This window comes from Mchenga conophoros, linkage group LG3 (genome assembly GCF_057382185.1).
Source record: "Mchenga conophoros isolate Kocher_MC1m ecotype Shallow Benthic linkage group LG3, M_conophoros_male_GT1.1, whole genome shotgun sequence".
NCBI lineage: Eukaryota > Metazoa > Chordata > Actinopteri > Cichliformes > Cichlidae > Mchenga > Mchenga conophoros.
In genome coordinates, this window is record NC_140528.1 from 3,686,844 (window position 1) to 3,714,799 (window position 27,956).

The 27,956-nt window shown below is 39.0% G+C and overlaps 2 protein-coding genes across 6 annotated transcripts in view; both read left to right on the forward strand.

The window, feature by feature from the left end:
* Positions 1-27,956, forward strand: part of LOC146577017 (protein NLRC3-like) — a 543,118-nt gene that overhangs the window by 38,275 nt on the left and 476,887 nt on the right. The gene's annotated exons all lie outside the window — the stretch shown is intronic.
* LOC146577018 (uncharacterized) lies at positions 313-13,127 on the forward strand. 5 transcript variants are annotated; one of them, XM_085251802.1, is made up of 5 exons: positions 1,097-2,233; positions 2,654-10,666; positions 12,322-12,438; positions 12,555-12,658; positions 12,761-13,127. In XM_085251802.1, the coding sequence occupies exons 2-3, from the start codon at positions 3,464-3,466 to the stop codon at positions 12,325-12,327; spliced, it is 7,209 nt and encodes a 2,402-aa protein (XP_085107928.1). In that variant the 5' UTR covers positions 1,097-2,233; positions 2,654-3,463; the 3' UTR covers positions 12,328-12,438; positions 12,555-12,658; positions 12,761-13,127. The 5 variants fall into 5 exon arrangements, with proteins under 5 accessions (XP_085107902.1, XP_085107928.1, XP_085107911.1 ...); XM_085251776.1 differs by lacking the exons at positions 12,322-12,438; positions 12,555-12,658; positions 12,761-13,127 and adding an exon at positions 313-1,082 and having other exon boundaries at positions 2,205-2,233; positions 2,654-11,004; XM_085251785.1 differs by lacking the exons at positions 12,322-12,438; positions 12,555-12,658; positions 12,761-13,127 and adding an exon at positions 10,859-11,004.

The window sequence follows — 27,956 nt, forward strand, 5'->3', positions numbered from 1 at the left end:
TTCTTTCGTAAATGTCACCAATGCACAGCCTCCTCCCTCCAACTCTTCCATAGACTCTAATGTTAAAATGGCTCAGAAGGTTCGTTTGAAAATCAGAAGAGCATGGTGTCTTTCCACTGTCACCACGTCCATATAATAAACTCCACAGGCATGAAAACTGAGAATTTGGTAGACTAGAAGCTGCTGTCGCTCACGGTGAAAGAATTTCGTCAATACGACTTGTACTTTTCATATGGGAACGATTTGTTTCGGCCTGACTTTTCTGTTCATTTTAAGCAGCAAAAGTGAGGTGCATGTCTGTGTCGTGTGTATGGAGCCATTGGGTGCAGTCACTATAGCAACCAGGCTCACACCTGCCTGCTTAACGAGCTCTGTCTCTCACTCTGCCAAGATTAAATCAAAAATGTGTGTTATATCTAAGCAGTTGTAGTAAGATTAACTTTTTCAATAGGTACAATAAGACAGGTTTGACAGGCTTTTGCCACAGATTAACAGTATGTCAGTAGTTAGTATAGGCTAACTGAATAGAGCCCTGAATTATTGCCCTGTTAAATTCAAGTTGATTGTGTATTGGTGGACTTGTCTTCTCCACACAGGTTTTTCAGATCTGGGCAGTTTGAGTCAGTTGATGACTTTAAAATAATCTTTTCTGACTGGATAATTAAAGCTCACAGCATCTACCTGTCTGTAGTGTATTTTCCCACATTTTAAATAATCTAATCTCATTTAATGTCTCTGTTTTTAGTCTGTATAGTTTATCTCCCCACAAATACGCTCAAAGTAGTCTTAAAATAAAATCCATAAAACAGTTCAAGATGATGACTTTTTATTTGCTCATTTAATGCCAGTTGCCCTCTTTCCTGAGTATAAGCGAATGAGTGACATAAAGAGAAAAAGTACCAATTTGTATGCTGGTGAGTCTTGTGTATTTTTTTCTCTGTCTCTCTATGACAGAGAAATATATATGCTCATTATTGATGTTCAAACTGATGCTCAAATTTCCAAGCACCACCTGAACGCCTCATCGGTCTTTAACTAATCACTACACCAACGGTTGTCATTCCGCTTTGCTCTCTGCTGTGGTAAGTACAATACATTCAGTACAGCACTGTTTTAATTTTATGATGGTAAAAATACATGTTTGACATTTAAACTCACATATCAAGTCTTTTTAAAGTTCAACAGAGTTCAAAGAATAAAGAAAGCAAAAAAAGAATAACCTTTGCTACCATTTATATAGGTTTATGACTTTTGCTGTTTGCAGCAGTGCTAATGCTAGCTTCAATGCTAATGCTAGCTATAGTGCTAACATTAGCCTTAGCAGTTGTTAACTGACAAAAAGAATATTCTTGTGATATTCCTGTGATATTTATTGGCGGTCAGTGAGACAAAAGTAACAAATGAGATTTATTATTGCCATTGTGGCTCAGTTTTAACAGTAAGAGTACTTCATGACTTTTGCTGTTAGTAGCAGGAATGCTAACGCTAGCTTCAATGCTAACGCTAGCTTCAATGCTAATGCTAGCTATAGTGCTAACACTAGCCTTAGCAGTTGTTAACTGACAAAAAGAATATTCCTGTGATATTCCTGTGATATTTATTGGCGGTCAGTGAGACAAAAGTAACAAATGAGATTTATTATTGCCATTGTGCCTCAGTTTTAACAGTAAGAGTACTTCATGACTTTTGCTGTTAGTAGCAGTGCTAATGCTAGCTTCGATGCTAATGCTAGCATCAATGCTAACGCTAGCTATAGTGCCAACACTAGCCTTAGCAGTTTTTAACTGACAAAAAGAATATTCCTGTGATATTCCTGTGATATTTATTGGCGGTCAGTGAGACAAAAGTAACAAATGAGCTTTATTATTGCCATTGTGCCTCAGTTTTAACAGTAAGAGTGCTAGTTCTACCAGCAGTGCTAACACTAACTGAAGTGCTAACGCTAGCAGGAATGCTAGCGTTAGCAGCAATGCTAAGGCTAGTAACAGTCTAACAGTAGCCTTATATAAGTACTTAAATAAATACTTCAGTTAATTAGTTTGAATTATAAAATGGCTGCTGTATCAGCTGGTGTGCTATATTACTCTATAATTACCCTGCTGACTATAAGTTCAGTGTATCATGTCGTGTGGGCTTTGTTTTTTTGTTAGTCTGATAACACTGTACAGACAACTAACATGTTATTTCTCGTCTTACACTTTCAGGAACTTGACTCACATCTGTGCTTTGCCTGGTAGGTGTGCACATACTGTTAGAGAAGTACACCAAAATAAAAAAAAAAGAGTCTGACTAATATAAGCTTTAAAGTGATGGGTTCAAACTTTGTGCTAGACCTTTTAAACACATTTTTATAATAAATACACATAAGTTCAGCTTAACAATTGGGCTAAAATATTTTTTTCGTACATTTTTGCACATTACATGTGATTAGTTAACAATTCACTCAATCATATTTGTATTTTAAAATATTATTGCTGAATTTAATTAAATATTTATTCTTTTAAAAAGTGCCCAATTATGCAACTTTTTGCACGTGGCAGCCGACGGCAGTATATTTATTTTGTCCTTTTTCAGTAGTCACAATTAGTTTATACAATTACCATGTGATATCATTTTAATAAAATTATTATTTTTTCTTGTTTTTTGTTCACAGTGTGCAGAAGAAGAACAAGGACCAGATCTCCAGTCTTCTCTCTCACATCCCAACCCCCCAACCCCTCTATCCTCTGTCCTGCTCCACCTGTTGTCTCTGCCTTCTTTCCATCTGTATTTCACTCTGTGGTTTGTGAGAAATTTTGCCAAACCAAGAATCTTATTGCGGTTTGATTTAAAGCCGTGTCTCTCCTGCTCTGTCTGTTCTCTCTGCTAAATTTTCTCTCTACCTGTTTTTCACTCTTGGCTTGCTGCTGAAAAACGCCAAGCCAATAAAGCAATAAAGAGTGCATATTTTGCCTCAACCTATGAACAAACTGAACAAACAAAGAAAACTCTGCGGTTTGATTTAAAGCCGTGTCTCTCCTGCTCTGTCTGTTCTCTCTTCTAAATTTTCTCTCTACCTGTTTTTCACTCTTGGCTTGCTGCTGAAAAACGCCAAGCCATTAAAGCAATAAAGAGTGCATATATTGCCTCTACCTGAGAACAAACTGAACAAACAAAGAAAACTCTAATTCACGGTTTGATTGTGATTTCCCAGCCGTGTCTCTCCTGCTCTGTCTGTTCTCTCTTCTAAAGTTTCTCTCTACCTGTTTTTCATTCTGGGCTTGCTGCTAAGTTGTGCCAAGCCAATAAAGAGAGTGCATATTATTCTCTCGACTGACGAACAAACTGTCAAACAAACAAAGACATCTGTTTCTGAGAAATAAAAACTGAAATATAAAGACAAAGAAAACATCTGCTGTGTGCCACTCTTATTTTTCAAATACATTTTCTAAAGACTAACAGAAACACTTAAAGGTGTGTAAAAATGCCAAAAAAGCAGAAAAAGTCACAAGCTGCAAAACAACGCTGGAAGAAGTTCCATGAGTTTCAAAAAGTACCAACATGTGAACAAGCTGAGTGTGATTTTCCTCAGAGCTCTGCAGAAGACTTTGTGTCTGCAAAGACCAATGCTGATGGTGTCAAACAGGCAGGTCAACATGTTCCTGCACATGTACAACAGATATCCTATGCAGATGCTGTGAAGACTGGATTGCAGCATGAATTTAATGAACATCTGATAAACCACAGAGACCAACATGAGGTTTCAAGTGCCCCACAGGTGGGTTATGCTGATATTGTGAAAAGAGGCCGTCACAGTGATGTGGCAGGACCATCTCATGCAGAAAAAGTGAACTTTGAAAACCAGCCCTCTGTAACACATGTCTGTGCATCTCACAGCCAGGCACATCCTAAATATGGAGACTCCAGAAACAAGCAGTGCACATGTAACTCACTCACATTTCTTGGATTCCTTCATGAGAATGAAAACATGTCTACAGTTGACCTTAATCTGGTCTTGGATAAAGGTGATGTGATGTACAAAGAGGCCAAGAAAAGATTCCCCAAAAGTATTCATTTGGCAACCGATGAGCTGCCAGGCAAAGTTGATGCTCGCAGGTCTATGTATCATATCAACATGACACAGCTTTCCCGGTATGGGACATTTGAAGAACCTCCAGAGGAGGCAGTAGATACCTTTCTGAGCTTAGAAGCAGGACTGAGCTGCCTGTTGTCAGATGTGCAGTATGCCTTACTGATTATGAGTGGATTGTGTATTGCAGTGTTCAGATCCACATCAGGCAAATATGGGTTCTTTGACCCACACCCCAGAACACCCAGTGGTCTTCCTCTAGCACTATGGTCACGTAATCGTGGTACAGCTGTGATGCTGAAATTCACACTCCTCAGTGACATGATTAAGAGGCTCCAAGATTCTTATGAAATGATGGAGATATCACCTTCTTGTACCTATGAACTGAAGCCTGTGCAATTCTACAGTATGAGCACAGTCAACCTGAGTGATAGTATCACAGACACAGTCTGCAGACCAACAGCTGCCACTACTGTGGCACCTACTGACTCTGATACAACTGTTGATGAAGCAAACTCCTCTACTCCAAGGAGAAACACAACCACTGATCTGACTGAGAACATCTTTTGTCAAATGTCCATTTGTACGCCACTGGTGAAACAAAAAGAAGTCCACATGACTCAGTTCCCATCATATGAAGATCAGAATGAACCTCCTAATATACCCACTGAAGAACTATGCAGTGAATTAAATTTGCTTCCATCAAATGATGTTTTTTCATGTCAATCAAATGCTGCAATAAACAATGTTGCTGCCTGTGACCTTTCTGATATAGTTTTACAAAAACTGAAAAAAGTTAATAAACAACAAAGGCACAAAATGAAAAGAAGATTAATGGCATCAGAGAAACCCAGAAATCAGAGAAAAGAAAACCAAAAAAGGAAAGAACGACAAAAGTATGCTTCAAATAAAGATTACAAAGAAAAGAAAAAATCTTGCACAAGCGAGGCATATAAAAACAATCCTGAAGTTAGACAGAAAAAACAACAGTATATGAAAAGATGTTACCATGCGAATGCTGAATTCAGAAAGAAACAACAACAGTATGTTAAAAGACGTTACTGTGAGAATGCAGAATTCAGACAGAAACAACAACAGTATGTTAAAAGACGTTACTGTGAGAATGCAGAATTCAGACAGAAACAACAACAGTATGTTAAAAGACGTTACTGTGAGAATGCAGCAGAATTCAGACAGAAACAACAACAGTATGTTAAAAGACGTTACTGTGAGAATGCAGAATTCAGACAGAAACAACAACAGTATGTTAAAAGACGTTACTGTGAGAATGCTAAAGTTAGACAAAAACAAAAACAATATATAAAAAGACGTTACTATGAGAATACTGATTTCAGAGAGGAGAAAAAAAGCTACATCACTAAAAGGTATCGAGAAAACTTTGAATTCAGAGAGAGACAGAGACAACTGATGAAACAACTAATGCGAGACAGGTATCAAAGTAATCTTGCATTTAGGATTATGCACAACATGAGATGTGCCATGAAAATAAAAAGGAAATACAGATGGGTGAACAGACAAACCCAAGAGAGTGACAACAGTGTGATCAACGAGGCCATATCTGTGTTCAAATCACAAATCAAAGTTGGACCATCATACCCATGTACTGTATGCTTCAAGGCTTCATTTCCAAACCAAGTACGACCCTGCAGAAGGTCAAATTATGTCAAAAACCCACATGTGGTTGCAACATGTTTGACAGGAAAGTTTGTTCATGTTTGTGATGAAAACTGCAGAAATGAGCAGTGCAATGTTCCCGATGAGAGAAAGAGAGAGTGGATTTGTCACACCTGCCACGATCATCTTAAAAATGGATTCATGCCAGCACTTGCTGTTGCCAATACACTGGAGCTTGCTGATATTCCACCTGAACTGTCTGATCTCAACATACTGGAGAGACATCTCATAGCCAAGTGCATACCATTTGCCAAGATCATTCCTCTTCCCAAAGGCAGACAAAGAGCAATTAGAGGAAATGTGGTCTGTGTCCCATCCGAGGTACAGGAAACTGTTGAAGCATTGCCTCGATTGAGAATTAATTCTCAGGTCATGAGAATAAAACTGAAGAGACGCTTGTCTTACAAAGGTCATCAGCTGTTTCAGACTGTAAGCTGGTCTAAACTTGTGCAAGCACTGCATAAACTCAAGCAGATTCATCCACAGTATAAGGATGTGAGCATCAGAGATGATGCTGAGCTGTGTGATCCAACTCTTCCTGATGAAGATGATGAGGATGATGATGATGAAAACATGAATGAGGACGATTATGATGAGGCTGATTTAATGGAAATTGACAGCTGTGAGAAAAATGCACTGAGTGAAGCACAAAATATAAATGAACAGGATATTGACATGTTACCCTGTGATGGTGAACAATCGCATGAACAGATGAGAGATGATTCAGAGCAAGCAGATGGACTGACTAATGGTGGTTTTGCACTCGAGTCCTGTTTGCAGCCCCCTGATGTGGCTGAGGAGATATTATGTTTCAGTGAAGGAATCTACTCTGTTGCTCCTGCAGAGAGAAACAATCCAATAAGTTTTTTCAAAACACCTAAACTGGAGGCCATGGCCTTCCCTGTGCAGTTTCCTACAGGCCAAAACACACTTGATGAAAGAAGGCTGATCAAAGTATCCCCCAGTGGGTATTTCAAATCAAGACTTTTCTGCATTGATGATCGTTTTGCCAAAGACACAAACTATTTATTCTTTGCACAGTTTGTGACTGAAATACACTTGGCTACATCCAGCATGACAGTACAGTTAAGGAAGGCAAAGCCTCTGACCAGAGATGGTAGAAAAATAACCTCAGGCATGTTACAAGATAAACATGAGGTGGAGAAACTGGTGCGAAATAAAGATGCAGTGAGATTCATGCAGCCTCTGAGAGGAACCCCAGCCTATTGGGAGAAAACAACAAGAGATCTTTTTGCCATGATCAGACAGTTGGGAACTCCCACGTTCTTTTGCACATTTTCAGCTGCTGAAATGCGCTGGCCTGAAGTGATCGAGGCAATAACAAGGCAGCAAGGTGAACAAGTGAATTTTGAAGGACTCGACTGGTCAGCAAAGTGTGACATCCTGAGAAGCAATCCTGTCACAACAATGCGCATGTTTGACAAGAGAGTTGAAGCATTATTCAGAGATTTACTCTTATCTCCCGCAGAGCCACTTGGCAAAGTCATTGACTACTTTTACAGAGTTGAGTTTCAGCACAGAGGAAGCCCACACATACACTGCCTCCTGTGGGTAGAAGGTGCTCCTGTGTTTGAGGAGGATGATGAGCAAACTGTTCTTGATTTTATAAACAAATACATCACAGCTCAGCTGCCTGATCCACATAAACAACCTGAACTGTACAAAAAAGTAACAGAAGTGCAAAAACACAGTAAGAACCACACAAAGACATGCTTTAGGAGTTTAAGCTCCGGGTGCCGTTTTGGTTTTCCCAAACCACCCTGCAATGAGACAATGATCACAAGACCCAGTGAGGATGATGCACTGGAAGTAGAAACGGCAAAGAGCAAGCTCAGACCACTGAACCAGCTGCTGAATGAACCTGAAACTGCTTCCATGAGTTTAGAGCAGCTCTTGGAAAGATGCAAGTTGACACATGCAGAATATCAGAGATACCTGAATAAAATGAACATGAGGAGTACGATCATACTAAAGCGTGATCCAAAAGACTCTTGGATAAACGGCTATAATCCACATCTGCTTGAAGCCTGGAACAGTAATATCGACATAAGCTTTGTTTTAGATGCTTTTGGTGCTGCAAATTATTTAATGAAATATATATCAAAAAAAGAGGGCGGGCTATCTGAGTACCTGAAAACTGTCATTGAGAACTCCCATAAGGACAGTGTAAATGAGTGCGATGAAATGAGAGCCGTCATGCAGGCATATTCAAAGAAGCGAGAGATCAGTGCACAGGAGTGTGTTGCTCGTGCATGTGGTCTTCACATGAAGCAATGCTCACGTGCTGTAATATTCATTCCAACTGATGATAATCCTGTGAAAATGAGTCGTCCCCTGTCAGTTCTGGACAACACAACACCTGAGTCTTCCAATGTTTGGATGACATCTTTGAATGACAAATACAAAGCCAGACCTGAAACACCAGAGTATGAGGAGATGTGCATGGCAGACTTTGCTGCTACTTGCAGGATTGTCTATGGCCAACAGAAAAAAGGTAAAGATGTTTTGCCCCTTCTCAATGAGATGGGGTTTGTGCAAAGGCGCAAAAACAATAAGCCTGCTATCATCAGATTTCACCGCTGCTCACAAGAAAAACATCCAGAGCAATATTACGGAAGACTGCTTAAACTGTACCTTCCTCATCGTTCAGACCACGAACTGAAAACACCATCGTTGCCAACCTATCAGGCTTTCTATGGTGCTGGCTGTGTACAGCTACCAGGTACTGACCATCTTGAGTACGTGCAACACATTGTCAAAAGAAACAGAGAAAAATATGAGAAAAACAGTGAGGAGATCGAGAGCGCTGTTGAGGAATATGAGCAGAACAGAGGTGTGACTGACGAATGGTGTAATCTGGCACCTGAATCAGATCTCGTAAGGTTGCCACTTGTTGAACAAGAAAGAGAGCGAGACAATGAAAATGAACAGGAAGATGTGCCCGACTACAGCCGTCAGGCTGATGCTTCAACAGAAGTCAGAGCCATCAGGGAACCCCCTGCTATTGATCCCACATTGTTACGTCAGATGTTTCAGAATCTGAACAAGAAGCAAGCCTGCATATTTTATGCAGTTAGAGACTGGTGCATTAAAAGAGTCTGTGCTCTAAATCCAGAGCAGTTTTTCTTTTATATTAATGGTGGTGCTGGAACAGGAAAATCACATCTTATCAAATGCATCTACTCAGAAGCATCTAAGATACTGAGCAAAGTGCCCAGATATGCAGACGACGTTGACATATCAAAACCCACTGTCCTGTTAACTGCTTTCACTGGGACTGCAGCTTTTAACATTTCTGGAACAACACTGCATTCTCTTCTCAAGCTGCCTAGAAGCTTAAAACCTCCCATTCAGGGACTTGGCAATCAGCTGGATGAAGTCAGATCAGAACTTTTGAATGCTGAAATAATCGTCATTGACGAAGTGTCTATGGTGTCAAGACATCTGTTTGCATATGTAGATGCAAGACTCAAACAGATCAAAGGGACTCGGAGACCCTTTGGAGGCATGTCAGTCATTGCTGTCGGAGACTTCTATCAGCTACCCCCAGTGCGACAGTCTAAACCTCTCTGTGTGCACGACCCGTCTGAGATCGACCTGTGGCGGGAGCATTTTCAGATGATCACTCTGACTGAGATTATGCGTCAGAAAGATGATGTTGTCTTTGCAGAGATGCTGAACAGAATTCGTGTGAAAGGAAAGTTGGATGAGCTTTGCGAAGCAGATAGAAATTTGTTGTCACAGGCCATAACTGAACCAGCCCTTTGTCCAACTGATGCGTTGCACATTTTTGCAACTAATAAAGAAGTGGATGCACACAACTCTGCAACACTGGCTCTGCTCCACACTCATATCATTGACATCCATGCAGATGATTATAGAAAAGATCCTAGAACTGGCAGAATGGCACTTCAAGACAGACCATTGAAAGGAGGTAAAAACGAGTTACCAGACACACTGAAAGTTGCAGAAGGAGCTCGTGTCATGCTCACCAGAAACATTGACATACAAAATGGTTTGGTTAATGGAGCTTTTGGAATACTACTTAGAGTAGTTCACTCTGAAAACGACCAACACATCATCAAGCTTGGACTTAAAATGGATAATGAGACATCTGGAAAGAATAACCGCACACCAGCAGACGACATGGTGTACATTGAGAGAGCAGAGGAGAATCTGAAGCAGAAAGGAGTGGTACGAAGACAGTTCCCAGTGAAGCTGGCCTTTGCATGTACAATACATAAGGTACAGGGTATGACAACTACATCAGCTGTTGTCTCTCTTAAGAGCATTTTTGAGCCCGGCATGGCCTACGTAGCTGTCAGTAGAGTGACGTCTCTCAGTGGACTGTATCTTCTTGATATGGAGGAGAAAAAAATATTCACCAACCCAGAAATCACTGCAGCGCTTGAGAACATGAGACAAGCCAACCTTGATGACATGATGCCTCTTCTACACGTGAGGCAAACACTGAGCAGGTCAGAGGTTTTCACCATTGTTCATCATAATACAGAGGGACTGCCAGCTCACATTAATGACATCAAAAGTCACCATGAATTGTGTCTAGCAGATGTTTTGTGCCTAACAGAAACACACCTGCGGGGCTCTTTTGTCGCAGAGAGTCTCCACTTGGAAAATTACAATTTGTTCAAACGCAACAGACACCTGTCCTACACAAACTTTCCCCAGATGGCAAACAGAAGTGGTGGTGGAGTTGCTGTTTATGTGAAAAGTGACATTCAAGTGCATGAAAAACAGTACATCCATAATGTAACTGACCTTGAATTTCTGGCTTTAAAGGTTGAAGCACCAGTCAGTGCTCTGATTGCAGTTGTATACAGACCTCCAGACTACACTCTGAGGCCATTCCTGAAAAACCTGGTAAGCCTATTAGACTCATTGGAGATCATGGACTGTCATCCCATCATAGTTTGTGGTGATTTTAATGAGAATGTTTTATCCAGTGCAAACAAACCAATCCTGGAGCTGTTTGAGTCTAGGGGATACGCACAGGTCATCACTGCCCCTACCACAGAGAAGAACACACTGCTTGACCTAATTTTCATTTCTCAGTCAGATCGATGTCTCCATTCTGGAGTCATGAAGACATACCATAGTTACCATGACCCAGTATACTGTGTATTGTCCTGTGATGATTCATGATCTAGATCTTTGAATACAGTAAGTAATATCTATATTTTTGAATGACTTAAGAAAGTAGAGCGATGCTTGAACTCCAGAAAGAAGTCCAGACGCTTTTCTTTGCAAGCTCCTTTGACTACGATGACCTGGATGACTGAGAACCTTCACAGACATAAAGTAGAGCGATATTTAAAAGTTGACGCCCTGCATTGCAGTATAATGTTTGAATTGTTTACATAAAATACAATTACATGAATTAAGTAATGATATCAGTAAAAGATGACAATTTTATTTATTACAGAAAATCTAAAATTCACTAACAGTAACCTATAAATGTCAGAAAAATCAAATATAGCAGTTTAAAATGAATAGTGTAGGCATATCCTCTCTGCAGCCAGGCTTCAACATCCTGCCAGGCTGCCCCAGTCTCACTGTGGCTGGGAGGGAGGGAGGGTGGACCAGAGGATTGCCTACACAACACATAAATGTTCAACAGCTTCTTCATTGTTTCTGAGAGAACAATAATGACTAAAGGTTGCTTTTAAAAAAAACAAACAAACAAACAAACAAACCTAATTACAGCAATAATGACAGTTAAGCCACTTTATGTGTGCCTCTATTTTGAAATACTATTTACAAAAATGTTATTATTTTGGTTTGTTATAAACTTTAAACTTTTTCAAAAGTATACGATTATATTTTTGGACCAATTTTACTATGAAACATAAATTTTTATGAGCTTTTATCATGTTTCTGGCCAGTGCAATCATCAGGGTGGGTCTGGGTTGATAACTGCACATTTCTGGCCAGAAATGTTTCAGCAGTGTTACATATGTAGTGCATATGTTACACTTGCTTTCTGTTACCAGCTGATACCCTACATTTGTATAGACATTTGATGGTGTGAGGTTGGGGAGTTGAGTGGGAGGGGGGGGGGGAGGGTACGGTTGGAGTTGAGGGGGGGGGGGGTTCCTTTCCTGTTAGGTTTCCTTTTTTTTCCTTTTTTTTTTTAAAGCAAGACACAGTCCTCCTGTGTCTTCTCCAAGCTTCACATGTAAAATCCAACAATGTGAAGCACATAGCAGCCAGAAACTGTAATGCCACAGATCAGAGAAACTTCATCATCACCATCTTCATCGCCATACGATCAGAGCGTGAGACTTCACATCTGGAGCACAGGAGAGATTCTGTGATAAGTCCTCCTTCTAGCTTGTCCCACAAGCAGCCGGTGAGATTTACTCACAACAAAAAGGGTTAATGACATAATTTCCATGAAAACATGTATTCATTCTTTGTAAAGTGTTTAAATTGTGTTTTCACTTGACCTTAGGAGTGTTAGAGTGTATTGTAATGTCTGTACTCAGGTGTTTCCCTCTGTGATCCATCCCCTTCAGAGCTGAGACACTCAGGACTGAACAGACGGCACAGTTTCTGTGACTGAGCCTCCAAAACACCTTCTTTGAAACCACTCATGATAGAAGGGCTTCATATTTGCAGCAGCACTACTACAGGTATTCAGTTTATTACAGGATGTGTTTGTTTCTTAGGACCAGCTCTGAGTGCACACTACCTAACATATACACCTTTCTGTTCATTACAAACCCACTACTCTGGATCATATGGCCAGTTGGCAGGAATGTTGCTGCAGGAAAACATCCCTGGAGATCACCATCATTGTCAGACTGACTGTGCCTCCTCTGTGCAGTGTCAAGATCCTCCCTAAATGAGTGTGTAAGTTAACATTTTCATTATTTTATTCCCTTTGACAAGACAAGTATCACTGATATTTACATTTACAACTACATATTCCTGTTTTCTGCTCTTCTTTTAAAGTCCTCAGCTATCCTGCTTCTGTGCTGCTTGCCACACATCAAACACTGGCCGGATGACAGGGAGGATCCACTCTGAAGTCACTGGACATGATGAGGATCATATGGGACTTTATAGTTTCACAGAAACGATGTGCTCTGTGATTACAGGTTTTAAATGGACATAATGACTGCCTCTCTCTGATCAACAGGCTAAAGGATTGTTGTCATTGTTAGTGCTCTGTACAATGTATGCTTATTTAGTATTTCATCACAGAGCAAACCTTTTTTTCTTTAACATATTTTTATTTTTTTATTTGTGGGGATAGGTTAATTGATTAATCCAAATTGTCACTAGGTGTGAATGTGCGAGTGAATGTGAGTGTGAATGGTTGTCTGTCCCTGTGTGTTGGGCCTGTGACAGACTGGCGACCTGTCCAGGGTGTACCCCGCCTTTCGCCCTATGACAGCTGGGATAGGCTCCAGCGCCCCCCGCGACCCTGGAAAGGATAAGCGGAAGCGAATGGATGGATGGATGGATATTTTTATTTTGTTCTAATGTTGAATTAACTGTGGGGATTTTTTTTAAGTGGGCACTCGGGATGTCATATGACCAGAAATGTGGTAACTGGAATTCAACAGTATGGAAGAAAAAATCTGCTAAGAACAAAACACACACAAAACCCCCCAAGAAAATTCAAATTCATTCCATGTAATCCAATCTAAAACATTTTAAACTGCTGAACAGCAACACAAACAGTGTTAAAAAACAGTGTTAACAGAATGATTATGATGATTTTGTACCAAAGTTTCAGGTCACATGGCACACCTAGTGTGTAGTGTGGGGTATCAGCTGGTAAGTATAGGTTTTTTTTCATATTTGTGTCCTTAGAGTTCAGATAGATAAAGCCTTGTGTATAATAAGGCTAACTAATTTTGGGACTTTGTGTCTGAGCCCAGGTTAAAACAATGTGTAAAAAAGCATTTAGTGGCATGGCTGAACAATGCTGTATTGATACTTATTTATCCATGTTCACAAAAAGGACTAATGTGTTTATTTGATTATTTGCATGTGTTAAACTGTGTCACCACCTTACGCTTTCATTTGACTTTACTCAAAAATCTCTATACAGTTCTCTTTTACCACTGTGTGGACTCTGTTTACATTAAAACATAAAGAAGAATGAGTAATAAAAAGATGTGTAGACAGATCAGAAGATTAAGTAGACCGATAGAAACAGCTGTTCAGCCATGTTCTAAGAAACCAACACAATTTAAAGGTTCAGGATTGTGGTTTTAAAAGTTGAATTTTCATGTATTTCATATCTTGCTTATTATTTTTTATTTAGTTATTTAATTTAGTTATTTTTATTTATTCTACTAGTCCTTTTCAGAAAGAAGCTGTAAAATATGACTTAAGATTTTTATGTTATTTTCTATGACATACAAAACAAATTGATGTATGTAATACTATTAAACATGATATACACATGTGTATATGTCTGAAAAACATTATGCTGTATATTAAAGTTTGTATTTTCTCCAGAATTTTTGTTCATCTTTTAAGTTCATTTCAATTAGAAGAATTTGAACTTTTAATATTCATTCAGAGGTTTTCTGACTCTAAATTTTCTTTTGTCATTACTCATCTTTTTATTATTTACATTTTAAACATGTTTAGCTTTTTTCCAACTTCTTCTGTGTGAACATCAGCTTTCAAAAGTTCTGCACTTTTGTTTTCAGGTGAAAATTTCTGTATTTTCCAGCTCATTCAGAATTTTTAACTTAACATTCAGCAATTAATTCATTTCAGTGCATACATTCAGATTCAAGCATTCACACTGCAGTTTCTTCAGAAAATGCACTTTCTAGTTATTATATTTTATCTATTCCGTACGTTTTTTGTAATCCTACTCCTTCAAAACCGTTCAACTTAGAAAAACCATTCAAACACCGTTAGATTCCTATTCTTTTGGACAACACTGCTTCTATTTTTCATATTTTTAACATTTATATTTTTAATTTTATTCAACTTTATTCAACAAAAATTTATAATTTATTTCAATGGGGAGACCCTTCAAATTCTCATTCAACTTACTCATTTTTAAACTCTTACTACTTCCACATACATTGACATAGAGCCACCATTCAAACTTTAAAACGAAGACAAGACATTCAACTATTCAACTTGTATTTATCTTTTCAATATCTATTATACTTTTTCTTCAGTTCCAGTTTAAGTTTCATGATGTTTTTTCAGCCGTTTCAGAGTTTATAATGGGTGTGTATGGGACGGAATGTTGGGGCTAGAGTGAGACAGCTCAACTGCTAGAGTGAGAGGAGCAAAAAAATTAATCTTAAAATCTTTTTTAAAACTGCTGCTGTGTCCACAGCGTTTGCTCTACAGGTATGATTTTACCCTCAAAACGTAGCCATCGCTGTCCTCTTTCATCCAATGTGTTTACTATTGTACTAGGTGTTATGGTTCTTTCATAAATGTCACCAATGCACAGCCTCCTCCCTCCAACTCTTCCATAGACTCTAATGTTAAAATGGCTCAGAAGGTTCTTTTGAAAATCAGAAGAGCATGGTGTCTTTCCACTGTCACCACGTCCATATAATAAACTCCACAGGCATGAAAACTGAGACTTTGGTAGACTAGACATTGCTGCCGCTCACGGTGAAAGAATTTTGTCAATACGACTTTTACTTTTCATTTGGGAACGATTTGTTTCGGCCTGACTTTTCTGTTCATTTTAAGCAGCAAAAGTGAGGTGCATGTCTGTGTCCGTGTGTATGGAGCCATTGGGTGCGGTCACTATAGCAACCAGGCTCACACCTGCCTGCTTAACGAGCTCTGCCTGCCACTGTACCAAGATTCATCTTAAGCACTTCTCTTTCAACTGCTGCTGTGTCCACAGTGTTACAGCCATCATTTTACCCTCAAATTGTCGCCATTATTGTTCTCTTTCCAACACCGTATCTTTCAAAGCTCAGGCATTTAAACTTTTTAAACTGTGTGGATCAAAGTGGAGGGATCACATTTGAGTCATTCAGTGATTCAAAGAATATGACCTTTTAATATTCATTCAGATGTTTTCTGACTCTAAATGTTCTTTTCTCATTTCTTAGGGTTTTCTAATTTACATTTAAAACATTTTCAGTTTTTTTCCAACTCCTTCTTCTGTGTAACCTTCAGCTTTTAGCAGTTCAGCACCTTTGTTTTCAGGTTAAATTCGTTTTTTTTTTGTTTTTTTTTTTTTTATCTCATTCAATATTTTTAACTCAAAATTCAGCAATTAATTCATTTCAGTGCGTACATTCAGATTCAAGCATTCACACTGCAGTTTCTTCAGAAAATGCACTTTCTAGTTCTATTTTATTATTATCTATTCCGTACGTTTTTTGAAAGCCTACTCCTTCAAAACCGTTCAACTTAGAAAAACCATTCAAACATCGTTAGATTCCTATTCTTTTGGACAACATTGCTTCTATTTTTCTCATTTTTAACATTTATATTTTTAATTTTATTCAACTTTATTCAACAAAAATTTATAATGTATTTCAATGGGGAGACCCTTCAAATCCTCATTCAACTTACTCATTTTTAAACTCTTACTACTTCCACATACATTGACATAGAACCACCATTCAAACTTTAAAACGAAGACAAGACATTCAACTATTCAACTTGTATTTATCTTTTCAATATCTATTATACTTTTTCTTCAGTTCCAGTTTAAGTTTCATGATGTTTTTTCACCCGTTTCAGAGTTTATAATGGGTGTGTATGGGACGGAATGTTGGGGCTAGAGTGAGACAGCTCAACTGCTAGAGTGAGAGGAGCAAAAAAATTAATCTTAAAATCTTTTTTAAAACTGCTGCTGTGTCCACAGCGTTTGCTCTACAGGTATGATTTTACCCTCAAAACGTAGCCATGGCTGTCCTCTTTCATCCAATGTGTTTACTATTGTACTAGGTGTTATGGTTCTTTCATAAATGTCACCAATGCACAGCCTCCTCCCTCCAACTCTTCCATAGACTCTAATGTTAAAATGGCTCAGAAGGTTCGTTTGAAAATCAGAAGAGCATGGTGTCTTTCCACTGTCACCACGTCCATATAATAAGCTCCACAGGCATGAAAACTGAGAATTAGGTAGACTAGACATTGCTGTCGCTCACGGTGAAAGAATTTTGTCAATACGACTTTTACTTTTCATTTGGGAGCGATTTGTTTCGGCCTGACTTTTCTGTTCATTTTAAGCAGCAAAAGTGAGGCGCATGTCTGTGTACGTGTGTATGGAGCCCTTGGGTGCGGTCACTATAGCAACCAGGCTCACACCTGCCTGCTTAACGAGCTCTCTCTCTCTCTCTGCCAAGATTCATCTTAAACACTTCTCTTTCAACTGCTGCTGTGTCCACAGTGTTAAAGCCATCATTTTACCCTCAAAACGTCGCCATCGTTGTTCTCTTTCCAACACTGTTTTTCAAAGCTCAGACTTTTACATTTTTTAAACTGTGTGGATCCAAGCAGAGGGATCACATTTTAGTCATTCAGTGATTCAAAGAATATGACCTTTTAATATTCATTCAGCTGTTTTCTGACTCTAAATGTTCTTTTCTCATTTCTTAGGGTTTTCTCATTTACAATTAAAACATTTTCAGCTTTTTTCCAACTTCTTCTTCTGTGTAACCTTCAGCTTTTAGCAGTTCAGCACCTTTGTTTTCAGGTTAAATTTGGGTTTTTTTGTTTGTTTTTTAAAAATTTCATTTAATATTTTTAACTCAAAATTCAGCAATTAATTCATTTCAGTGCATACATTCAGATTCAAGCATTCACACTGCAGTTTCTTCAGAAAATGCACTTTCTAGTTATTAGTGTGAATGCTTGAAAAGCATTCACAGTATTGTTATTCGAATCTTTATTATTATTATTATTATTATATTTTATCTATTCCGTACGTTTTTTGTAATCCTATAACTTCAAAACCGTTCAACTTAGAAAAACCATTCAAACACCGTTAGATTCCTATTCTTTTGGACAACACTGCTTCTATTTTTCATATTTTTAACATTTATATTTTTAATTTTATTCAACTTTATTCAACAAAAATTTATAATGTATTTCAATGGGGAGACCCTTCAAATCCTCATTCAACTTACTCATTTTTAAACTCTTACTACTTCCACATACATTGACATAGAGCCACCATTCAAACTTTAAAACGAAGACAAGACATTCAACTATTCAACTTGTATTTATCTTTTCAATATCTATTATACTTTTTCTTCAGTTCCAGTTTAAGTTTCATGATGTTTTTTCACCCGTTTCAGAGTTTATAATGGATGTGTATGGGACGGAATGTTGGGGCTAGAGTGAGGCAGCTCAACTGCTAGAGTGAGAGGAGCAAAAAAATTAATCTTAAAATCTTTTTTAAAACTGCTGCTGTGTCCGCAGCGTTTGCTCTACAGGTATGATTTTACCCTCAAAACGTAGCCATGGCTGTCCTCTTTCATCCAATGTGTTTACTATTGTCCTAGGTGTTATGGTTCTTTCATAAATGTCACCAATGCACAGCCTCCTCCCTCCAACTCTTCCATAGACTCTAATGTTAAAATGGCTCAGAAGGTTCGTTTGAAAATCAGAAGAGCATGGTGTCTTTACACTGTCACCACGTCCATATAATAAGCTCCACAGGCATGAAAACTGAGAATTAGGTAGACTAGACATGGCTGTCGCTCACGGTGAAAGAATTTTGTCAGTACGACATGTACTTTTCATTTGGGAACGATTTGTTTCGGCCTGACTTTTCTGTTCATTTTAAGCAGCAAAAGTGAGGTGCATGTCTGTGTCGTGTGTATGGAGCCATTGGGTGCGGTCACTATAGCAACCAGGCTCACACCTGCCTGCTTAACGAGCTCTCTCTGCCACTCTGCCAAGATTCATCTTAAACACTTCTCTTTCAACTGCTGCTGTGTCCACAGTGTTAAAGACATCATTTTACCCTCAAAACGTCGCCATCGTTGTTCTCTTTCCAACATCTTGTCTTTCAAAGCTCAGACATTTAAACTTTTTAAACTGTGTGGATCCAAGTGGAGGGATCACATTTTAGTCATTCAGTGATTCAAAGAATATGACCTTTTAATATTCTTTCAGATGTTTTCTGACTCTAAATGTTCTTTTCTCATTTCTTAGGTTTTTCTAATTTACAATTAAAACATTTTCAGCTTTTTTCCAACTTCTGCTTCTGTGTAACCTTCAGCTTTTAGCAGTTCAGCACCTTTGTTTTCAGGTTAAATTTGTTTTTTTGTTTTTTTTTTAATTTCATTCAATATTTTTAACTCAAAATTCAGCAATTAATTCATTTCAGTGCATACATTCAGATTCAAGCATTCACACTGCAGTTTCTTCAGAAAATGCACTTTCTAGTTATTATATTTTATCTATTCCGTACGTTTTTTGTACTCCTACTCCTTCAAAACCGTTCAACTTAGAAAAACCATTCAAACACCATTAGATTCCTATTCTTTTGGACATGACTGCTTCTACTTTTCTCATTTTTAACATTTATATTTTTAATTTTATTCAACTTTATTCAACAAAAATTTCCCATGTATTTCAATGGGGAGACCCTTCAAATTCTCATTCAACTTACTCATTTTTAAACTCTTACTACTTCCACATACATTGACATAGAGCCACCATTCAAACTTTAAAACGAAGACAAGACATTCAACTATTCAACTTGTATTTATCTTTTCAATATCTATTATACTTTTTCTTCAGTTCCAGTTTAAGTTTCATGATGTTTTTTCACCCGTTTCAGAGTTTATAATGGGTGTGTATGGGACGGAATGTTGGGGCTAGAGTGAGACAGCTCAACTGCTAGAGTGAGAGGAGCAAAAAAATTAATCTTAAAATCTTTTTTAAAACTGCTGCTGTGTCCGCAGCGTTTGCTCTACAGGTATGATTTTACCCTCAAAACGTAGCCATCGCTGTCCTCTTTCATCCAATGTGTTTACTATTGTCCTAGGTGTTACGGTTCTCTCATAAATGTCATCAATGCACAGCCTCCTCCCTCCAACTCTTCCATAGACTCTAATGTTAAAATGGCTCAGAAGGTTCGTTTGAAAATCAGAAGAGCATGGTGTCTTTCCACTGTCACCACGTCCATATAATAAACTCCACAGACATGAAAACTGAGAATTAGGTAGACTAGACATTGCTGTCGCTCACGGTGAAAGAATTTTGTCAATACGACTTTTACTTTTCATTTGGGAGCGATTTGTTTGGGCCTGACTTTTCTGTTCATTTTAAGCAGCAAAAGTGAGGTGCATGTCTGTGTACGTGTGTATGGAGCCCTTGGGTGCGGTCACTATAGCAACCAGGCTCACACCTGCCTGCTTAACAAGCTCTCTCTCTCACTCTGCCAAGATTCATCTTAAACACTTCTCTTTCAACTGCTGCTGTGTCCACAGTGTCACAGCCATCATTTTACCCTCAAAACGTCGCCATCGTTGTTCTTTTTCCAACATCTTGTCTTTCAAAGCTCAGAGATGTAAACTTTTTAAACTGTGTGGGTCCAAGTGGAGGGATCACATTTTAGTCATTCAGTGATTCAAAGAATATGACCTTTTAATATTCTTTCAGATGTTTTCTGACTCTAAATGTTCTTTTCTCATTTCTTAGGTTTTTCTAATTTACAATTAAAACATTTTCAGCTTTTTTCCAACTTCTTCTTCTGTGTAACCTTCAGCTTTTAGCAGTTCAGCACTGTTGTTTTCAGGTTAAATTCAGGTTGTTTTTTTTTTATTTTTATCTCATTCAAAATTTTTAACTCAAAATTCAGCAATTAATTCATTTCAGTCCATACATTCAGATTCAAGCATTCACACTGCAGTTTCTTCAGAAAATGCACTTTCTAGTTGAATAGAACTGTTTAGCCAGTAAGACACTGCAGAAGACAATGTGATGTGTTTATTGATATGATAAAAGGATGTAGCTGTTATGGAAAGAAGTGTGAACTTGAGAAACTGAACCAGTTAAAAAGAGTATATTTCACTGATGTTGTGAAATAAGTAAATGTCATTGATGTGAATGAGGAACCAGCTGAACAGTATATTGAAAGCTCATGTTTAGTGTTTTATAGCATTTATTTGTGTGAAATAAATCAGACTCAGACACGTTCTGGAGGAAAGCAGAGACGCATCGTGTCTTCCTTACTCTGCTCTTCACCTGCTTTTACAGGTAACATATTTGTCATCGAGGTCTTCATCCTTGGGACCCGTAACATAGTAACTTCTTCATTGTTATACTTCTATAGTTTTCCCATTTTGTGAGCTGTGGATGTGGAAAGTGTCTCAGTGACACATCCACATGAAAACGGCGTTACCTTCGTTCATTTGCACGTCAAATGAACGAGCTGTTTGGACTTTAACGTCACAGCTGATGCTTCGATACTCGAACTCAAGAGTTCAGCTTCCACTCAGAGGTACAAGTACACACAGCAAAGATAAACGTGTACACAAGGTTGAACCCACAAGTGCACAGCTCCAACCAGAGATGGGCAGTAATCCGATTACTTTTTTCAAGAAACGAGTAAAGTGAGGGATTACTATTGCAAAAAAGGTAATTAGATTACTGTTACTTTCCCGTAAGCACGCTGCGTTACTGCGTTACTAAAACCGCAGCTGTGTGCAGATGAACAATGGATAATCTATCGAGTGTGGAGAGAGTGTGAGCGTGCAGCGTTTAAAGCGTGGAAGCACTGACCTTACTTTGAGTTTGACTCTGTAAAAAGTGACAAAAACATTAGCATCCGCTGTTCACTGCGTGGGAAGACAACATGCTCACTCACTATGTGTTAATGGGCATGCTTATTTATAACTTTGATAAAATGTCATAAAAATAATTCCATGCCAGCTCACCATTGGTGATCAGGTAGTTTCTGTTCCAGTTCCAGTCCCATAAATCATGAAGCTTGCTGCCAGAAAAGCTTCAAATCTCCTTTGAAAGCTGTTTGTGGTCTTGATTGTGGGAGCTTCAGTTGTCTGACTCCAGCTGCCACACAGTGCTCACTGATATCATTTGCAAAAACCCCAGTGTGACAATATTTATCAGTGAAGCAGAAATCAGGAAGTGACGACTTTTCTTTGAACATTTGCTGAGGCTAAGCTGTGCTTTCTACCACAGTTGGGAATTTCCTGGTTTACAACAAATTATTGTGTCAACACCGCATAAGATTTCAAACTACAGGAAAATCACTGGAGTTATAAGAGGCAGACAACGACACACACACCACATGCATGCTGTTGCTATTTATTGTGGATTAACCTGTCAAGGGCAAGAACAAAAGAATTCTGCCTCAAATACAGGAAATCATAGCTTTCCTGTATTTCCTCCATTGTTGGCATGCTGGTTAGTGCTGTTGCTCCACAGTAAGAAGGTCCTGGGCTAAATTATCCATGAATGTAAACGGCTGTGTGTTTCTATCTGATAGACTGGTGAGCTGTCCAGGGTGTACCCTGCCTGGTAACCTATCACTTCAGGGTTATTTCCCAGCCCTGCTGCAACCAGGATAGAGATAGGAGGATGGTAGTTGTTGTAGACCCATTCAATTTCAATTGAAGGATTAAAATGTTCCAGGAGCTCAACTTACTCCATCTGAACATGTTTCAATCGTGTTTTATGAACACAACATGCAGGTTTACTGAATATGAAAAGGTTGTGTTGATTTAACTCAGTCGTTTAAGTTTCTGCCAAAGCAAAACCTTTGTGTGCAACCAGTGTCCACTATTGAATCAAGTAAATCCAACATGTTTTTGTCAGTGCAAGAAGGAGTTACGGTGCCTGTATTCCTGCACAATATTGTCCCGGGAGGGAGGAAAACTTTCTGGTGAAGTTTTGGTTGATTTTTGGGTTTTGCTTGACACTAGGTTGATTTTATCAGTGAGGTTTGGATTGTTTTCTTTCTCTAAGAGAGAGAAAGATGGTTTTATGCTTGGACATGTTTGCAATGGGCCCCAGTATTTGTTACTTTATTAGTATTTTATTGGTTGCGTTTGTTTGTGCTTTTGTTACAGTGCACTGAGATAAGAACATCTGAGAGGTGTGATCCACCGGTGGTGATATTTTGGTATTTTGTGAGTTCCCGATTTAACAAATCAGCTCTTTAATCCAGACCTGAGAGGTTGAACTTTAAAGCGCTATAAAATATTCTTACTGGAAACAGTGGCAAAGTGTTTTTCTCCATGATTATAATGGGCTTGGGAGAAATTCACTTATATGTGACATTGATCACATGAGAAGTCCTGAGCCTAAAAGGATTGCAGCGAGTCAATCCAGTCCAAAAACAAGGAGCTGTTTTCCTTTAAAATGATGACGTCATCTTGCTGGTGATGGAGGCTCGAATAGGCTGCGCGTGAGACTCCATTATCAGCAATATCTGGTATGAATGTGTGTGGATGTATGCATGTGACTGGACTGTGATGGACTGACGACTAAAAGTTTAACTGACTTGATACTGAGACAAAAACGGTGCCGACTTTAGGATTAGTGAATGTCCACAACAATTCACCCAGCCTGTAGAAGAAGGGTGGAGGTTTTGTCTTGCTTTGTTGTTGCAGGAGCAGAAGGATGACAGAGACTAAAGGGGGAGGCTGTAGCTTCACATGAGTGTGAGCTGCAGACTGAACCCTTTGGTTGCTAATGTTGAGTCACTGATGTTTGCATTAAGAAAATTGTGTTTTATTAGCTGTGTTTTAATTAAGGTATCACATTATATTGTTGGGAATGTTAAATGCTAAAGTGAAGAAAAGCTTTGTTTTCACTCATGACTGAACATGTTATTATTAACCATAGCAGGCCACTGTAAAGAGTCAATTAACTTTTATAGAGGAAAAAAAGGCCAAAAACTCTGTTAATACCTATGAATAACAGGCAATGATAGACTTGTCACATTCAAAATAGAGATATGTAATAACAAACACGGGTCCGTGTCATTTAGGTTCTCCATTGAAATAGTCAATCATTTAGAAAAGTAGAATATATATATATGTCTCAACGCTGTTTCTCAATAATATTAAAAACCTAAAAACTATTGTTGTGGAAGATAGAAGTCACTGTGACAGCCCTCTGACTGTGGAGGACGTTTGTAATCCTATTTCTGCACTTAAGGCCAACAAATCTCCCGGCACAGATGGTTTAACTGCAGAGTTTTATGAATCATTTTCTAATCTCCTGGCTCCGTTCTTACTGCAGCTTTTCATAGGAAGTGTAGAGAATAACATCCTCCCTCCTACTCTTACTCAGGGTCTCATAACACTTATTCCAAAGCCAAACAAAGACTTACTTCTTATTGATAATTGGAGACCCATCTGTCTGCTCAATGATGACTATGAGATTATGGCTTTAGTACTTGCTAACAGAATGAAAGAGTTCTTGGACACAATTATCGATGAGACACAATCAGGCTTTATGAGAAACAGACACCTTTCTAAGAACATGAGACTGGTTTTAGATCTACTTGATTACTCTGATTTGGTATCTGACTATAGCTTCATTCTCTTCCTGGATTTTTAAAAGGCTTTTGATACAATTGAACATCAATTTATTTTCCACTCTTTGGAAAAATTTGGCATTTTTCTGTAAAGCTATCAAAACCTTGTACACGAATGGCAATAGCTCAATTAAAATGATTAAGACTCCACCCCGAGATTTGACCTGTTATACAAGGAATCAGCACAGCTGATAAGGAGCTCATCATCAGCCAGCTAGCTGATGACACCACACTCTTCTTGAAGAATGCAAATCAAATCCGTCCAGCCCTTAGTGTTATTAGTGATTTCTCTGAGGCATCTGCTTTATGTCGAAATCTAAAAAAATGTGAATTACTAGCAATTAAAGGCTGCACTGCAAATGCTCTCTGTAACATTTCTGTTAAACAAGAAGTCACATATCCAGGACTGTTAATATCCAAAGACCAAAAGTCAAGATGCTCGTCAAACTTGTCAAACAGTGTTGGGGAATTCTCAGTGGTGCTTGGTGCCATACCCTCAGGGACTTTAATGTTATATAAAAACACTGACAGCTCAATATCTGCCTCAGTCACTCTCCCTGATCCAGCTGAGTCAGCAGTGGGAAAAATCTGCTTTTCACAGGAACTTGGTAACAGCAATAAGAGAATACGTAGTTTATTCCAAGAAGATATCATGTCTCTCCCATATATAGAATATCTTACTGGAAACGACATGTTCCAGATATCACCTGGAAGACAGTCTGGATGATCCCATAAATATCTAATTGTGAACAAGGTGAAGGAAATCTCATATAAAATTCTTCATAAATGTGACCCAGCCAGTCACTATATGGTAACATTTAAAAGAGACATAAATACTAATTGAACTTTCTGTGGGGATCATCCAGAAACTGTGGCACATCTCTTTTGGTTCCTCTACACAGAGATTCTGGAAGAATTTAGCAGTTTTGTTATTGTCCATATTTTAAGGGAGTTTTCTTTACGATGGAAAATGTTTTATTCTTTTTCTTTAAGTTCCCCAGGAAGAATGATAAATGTTTTTTTTTATAAAATATTTGTTAATACTTTTAGCTATTTTATATCCACAAATGTAAGTTTATTAATAAAACACCATATTTCTGCCTTTTTATAAGGATATGAATTGTACATACAATCAATTTCAGACTCAACCAACAAAAAGCCTCTCAGAACAATATTTATATTGTAACAGTTGCTATTGTAATGCAGTGTATCACCACATGGCGGCGCCTCCTGTCTCACGACTGGTGTCACCCCCTTTTTGTTCTTCTTCGCACTCCTCCTGTAATGGATGCTCCCGTGTGTACGCGGACTAGTGTGCTCTTTAGTAATGTGTGGTAGAGGTAGCATTTTTATTTTTGATATTGTAAATAAATGAGTACTTTTTGGAAAGTCAGAAGCTGTTGCTCATTCGCTATCCACCTGCACACTGCGGCTGGCTTCATCTCCACTGCACGTTACAACTGGCGCCCGAACTTTTTCCCCTTGGACTTCAGACGATTTTTGCATCCCGCCGAGGATTCTTCTCTTCTAGCACGTGAACTGTCTCGGAAATCCCCCCAGTTTTGCGGACGCTCGGACGTTTTCTCCAGCCATGGCCGCAGCCTCAGCTCAGGTTGGACCCGACTAATTTCTGGATACCGTGATGTGCCGCTGCTCCGCTTGGGAGAAAGAAAAAGAGAGAAGCTGACTCCGCGACGCGAATGGACTCCGTGGATTTGTTATTTGTTGTTGGTTTCGTCTTCTAAGGATTAATTCTTCTGTGGAGAGCCTGGACATGAACATTTCTGCTGGCTTTTCATTCCCCTTTCCCTCTGCTGAGACTGACTGTAGCACATGTAAGTGATAGCTTGGCCGACTACAACCGTTGGTGCTGGTCTTCGGCTCAGTATAACGAAACGACTTAAAACTAATCCTGCATTGAGCTCTAGTGTTGCAGACATGCTATTGTAATAACATGGTTCTGATCACTCCAGTCTAATTTCAGTTGTTGGGCGAAATTTTATATGTGGTTTTTCTAAATTTAATCTTGAACGCATTTTTGCAGTTTTGTCTTTCTAGTCTGACCTAACTGACTCTTTTACTGCTATATCAATAACTGCGCTGTGCCCTGGAGCGGCTTAATTTTTTTGAAATCGCAATGGCACACTGCCCAGACGACTCTGACTCAGACATGGAACTTACCTCGTTACCTATGTGCCAGATAGTTGAAAATGTGACTCCTAGCCTTAGCCAACAAGTGGTGGAGTTAAGAACTGAGGTGAATAAGCTTAGTGATTGTTTACGTGACTCACTGAACATACAGCAGAGTTTACTAAAGCAGTGGGACCAACTCACAACGGGGAACTCTCCCCCTCCTGCAGTCCCACAGTCTCCTGTTTTCCCAATGGCCACATCGACACCTCATGTTCACGTGATGGACAAAACTGAACCCACCAACAGTACCAATCCGTTCCTGCCCAGCAACCCATTTCAACCTACAAATCCTTTCCTCCCATCTCACTCAGTTGAAGTCAGCAGCACTTCCAGAGTGATTGCGGCAGCTTTACATCACGCAAAGCTGGAGCCTCCTGTGTATGCTGGGGACGGAAAAGTGCAACCTGAGGACTGGTTAAATACAGTTGGCACATACAAAGCCTCATTGAACCTAACTGATGGGCAATTGCTAAATGAACTGCCACACTTTCTTGCAAAAGAGCCCTGGAAATTAGGGGTGCAACGATATTCGTATCGATATTGAACCGTTCGATACAGTGCTTTCGGTTCGGTATGCATATGTATCGAACAATACAATTTTAAAAAAATTTTTTTTTTTTTTTTTGTGTGTCCCGTTTGGATCTATAGCCATCAGAATTGTTGTCTTGAGGCCAAGAAAGATGCCAAGAGGATTTATTTTAAGTGGATCATCATATTGGTCCATTTGATTGACCTTTATTATAATTATGAATTTATTTTATTTTCAGTTGCAAACGGGACAGACATGACTGTGGGATAGGACAGGGGGAAAGAATGAAAGAAAGAGGGGGAGAGAAAGAAAGAAAACCAAAGGGGAGAAAAAAAAAAGAACAATACAAAATTTGTAATTTATTTTATCAACTTTCCTTCTGACGATGCTGTCTGTGTTGAGCGCTCAGTGAATCTGCATTTGACTACTCCGCCTAGGCTCGAGAGTGCAGCCTAGGCGGAGTAGTCGAACGCAGATTCACTGAGCACTCAACACAGACAGCATGGTCAGAAGGAAGAGCGCAGGGCAAGCTAGCAAGACAGAAGTGGACCTCCCCACCCTCATTCAGATCTGGCGTTTGGAATTATTTTGGTTTTCATGTGACGTATGACCCTGAAGGTAAGCGAGTCATGGACTAAAGTAAAACAGTATGTTGGATGTGCCATGCAATGCTCAATTACATGGGTGGGAGCTAGTGTGTTAGCGCAGTTAGCTCGTTAATGTGTTGGCCGTCTAGCCCCTCTGTATAGGGTAGCTCGTTAACGGAGATTTGCCGTGTTGTGGCGTTAAGGTTATTTCAACGAGATTAACCTGAAAGCACTAGTGGGAACACAACGAATATGACTGCACATTTACACCGACATCATCCTAGTGCAAAGACAAAAACAACAAGCATGCATGCTACAAACTTTAGCCGAGTCATTTAGACAGCTGTTAGCACA

What these genes read in the sequence shown, in the direction of transcription:
- LOC146577018 (XM_085251776.1), top strand. Translation starts at nt 3,464, where the DNA reads ATGCCAAAAAAGCAGAAAAAGTCACAAGCTGCAAAACAACGCTGGAAG.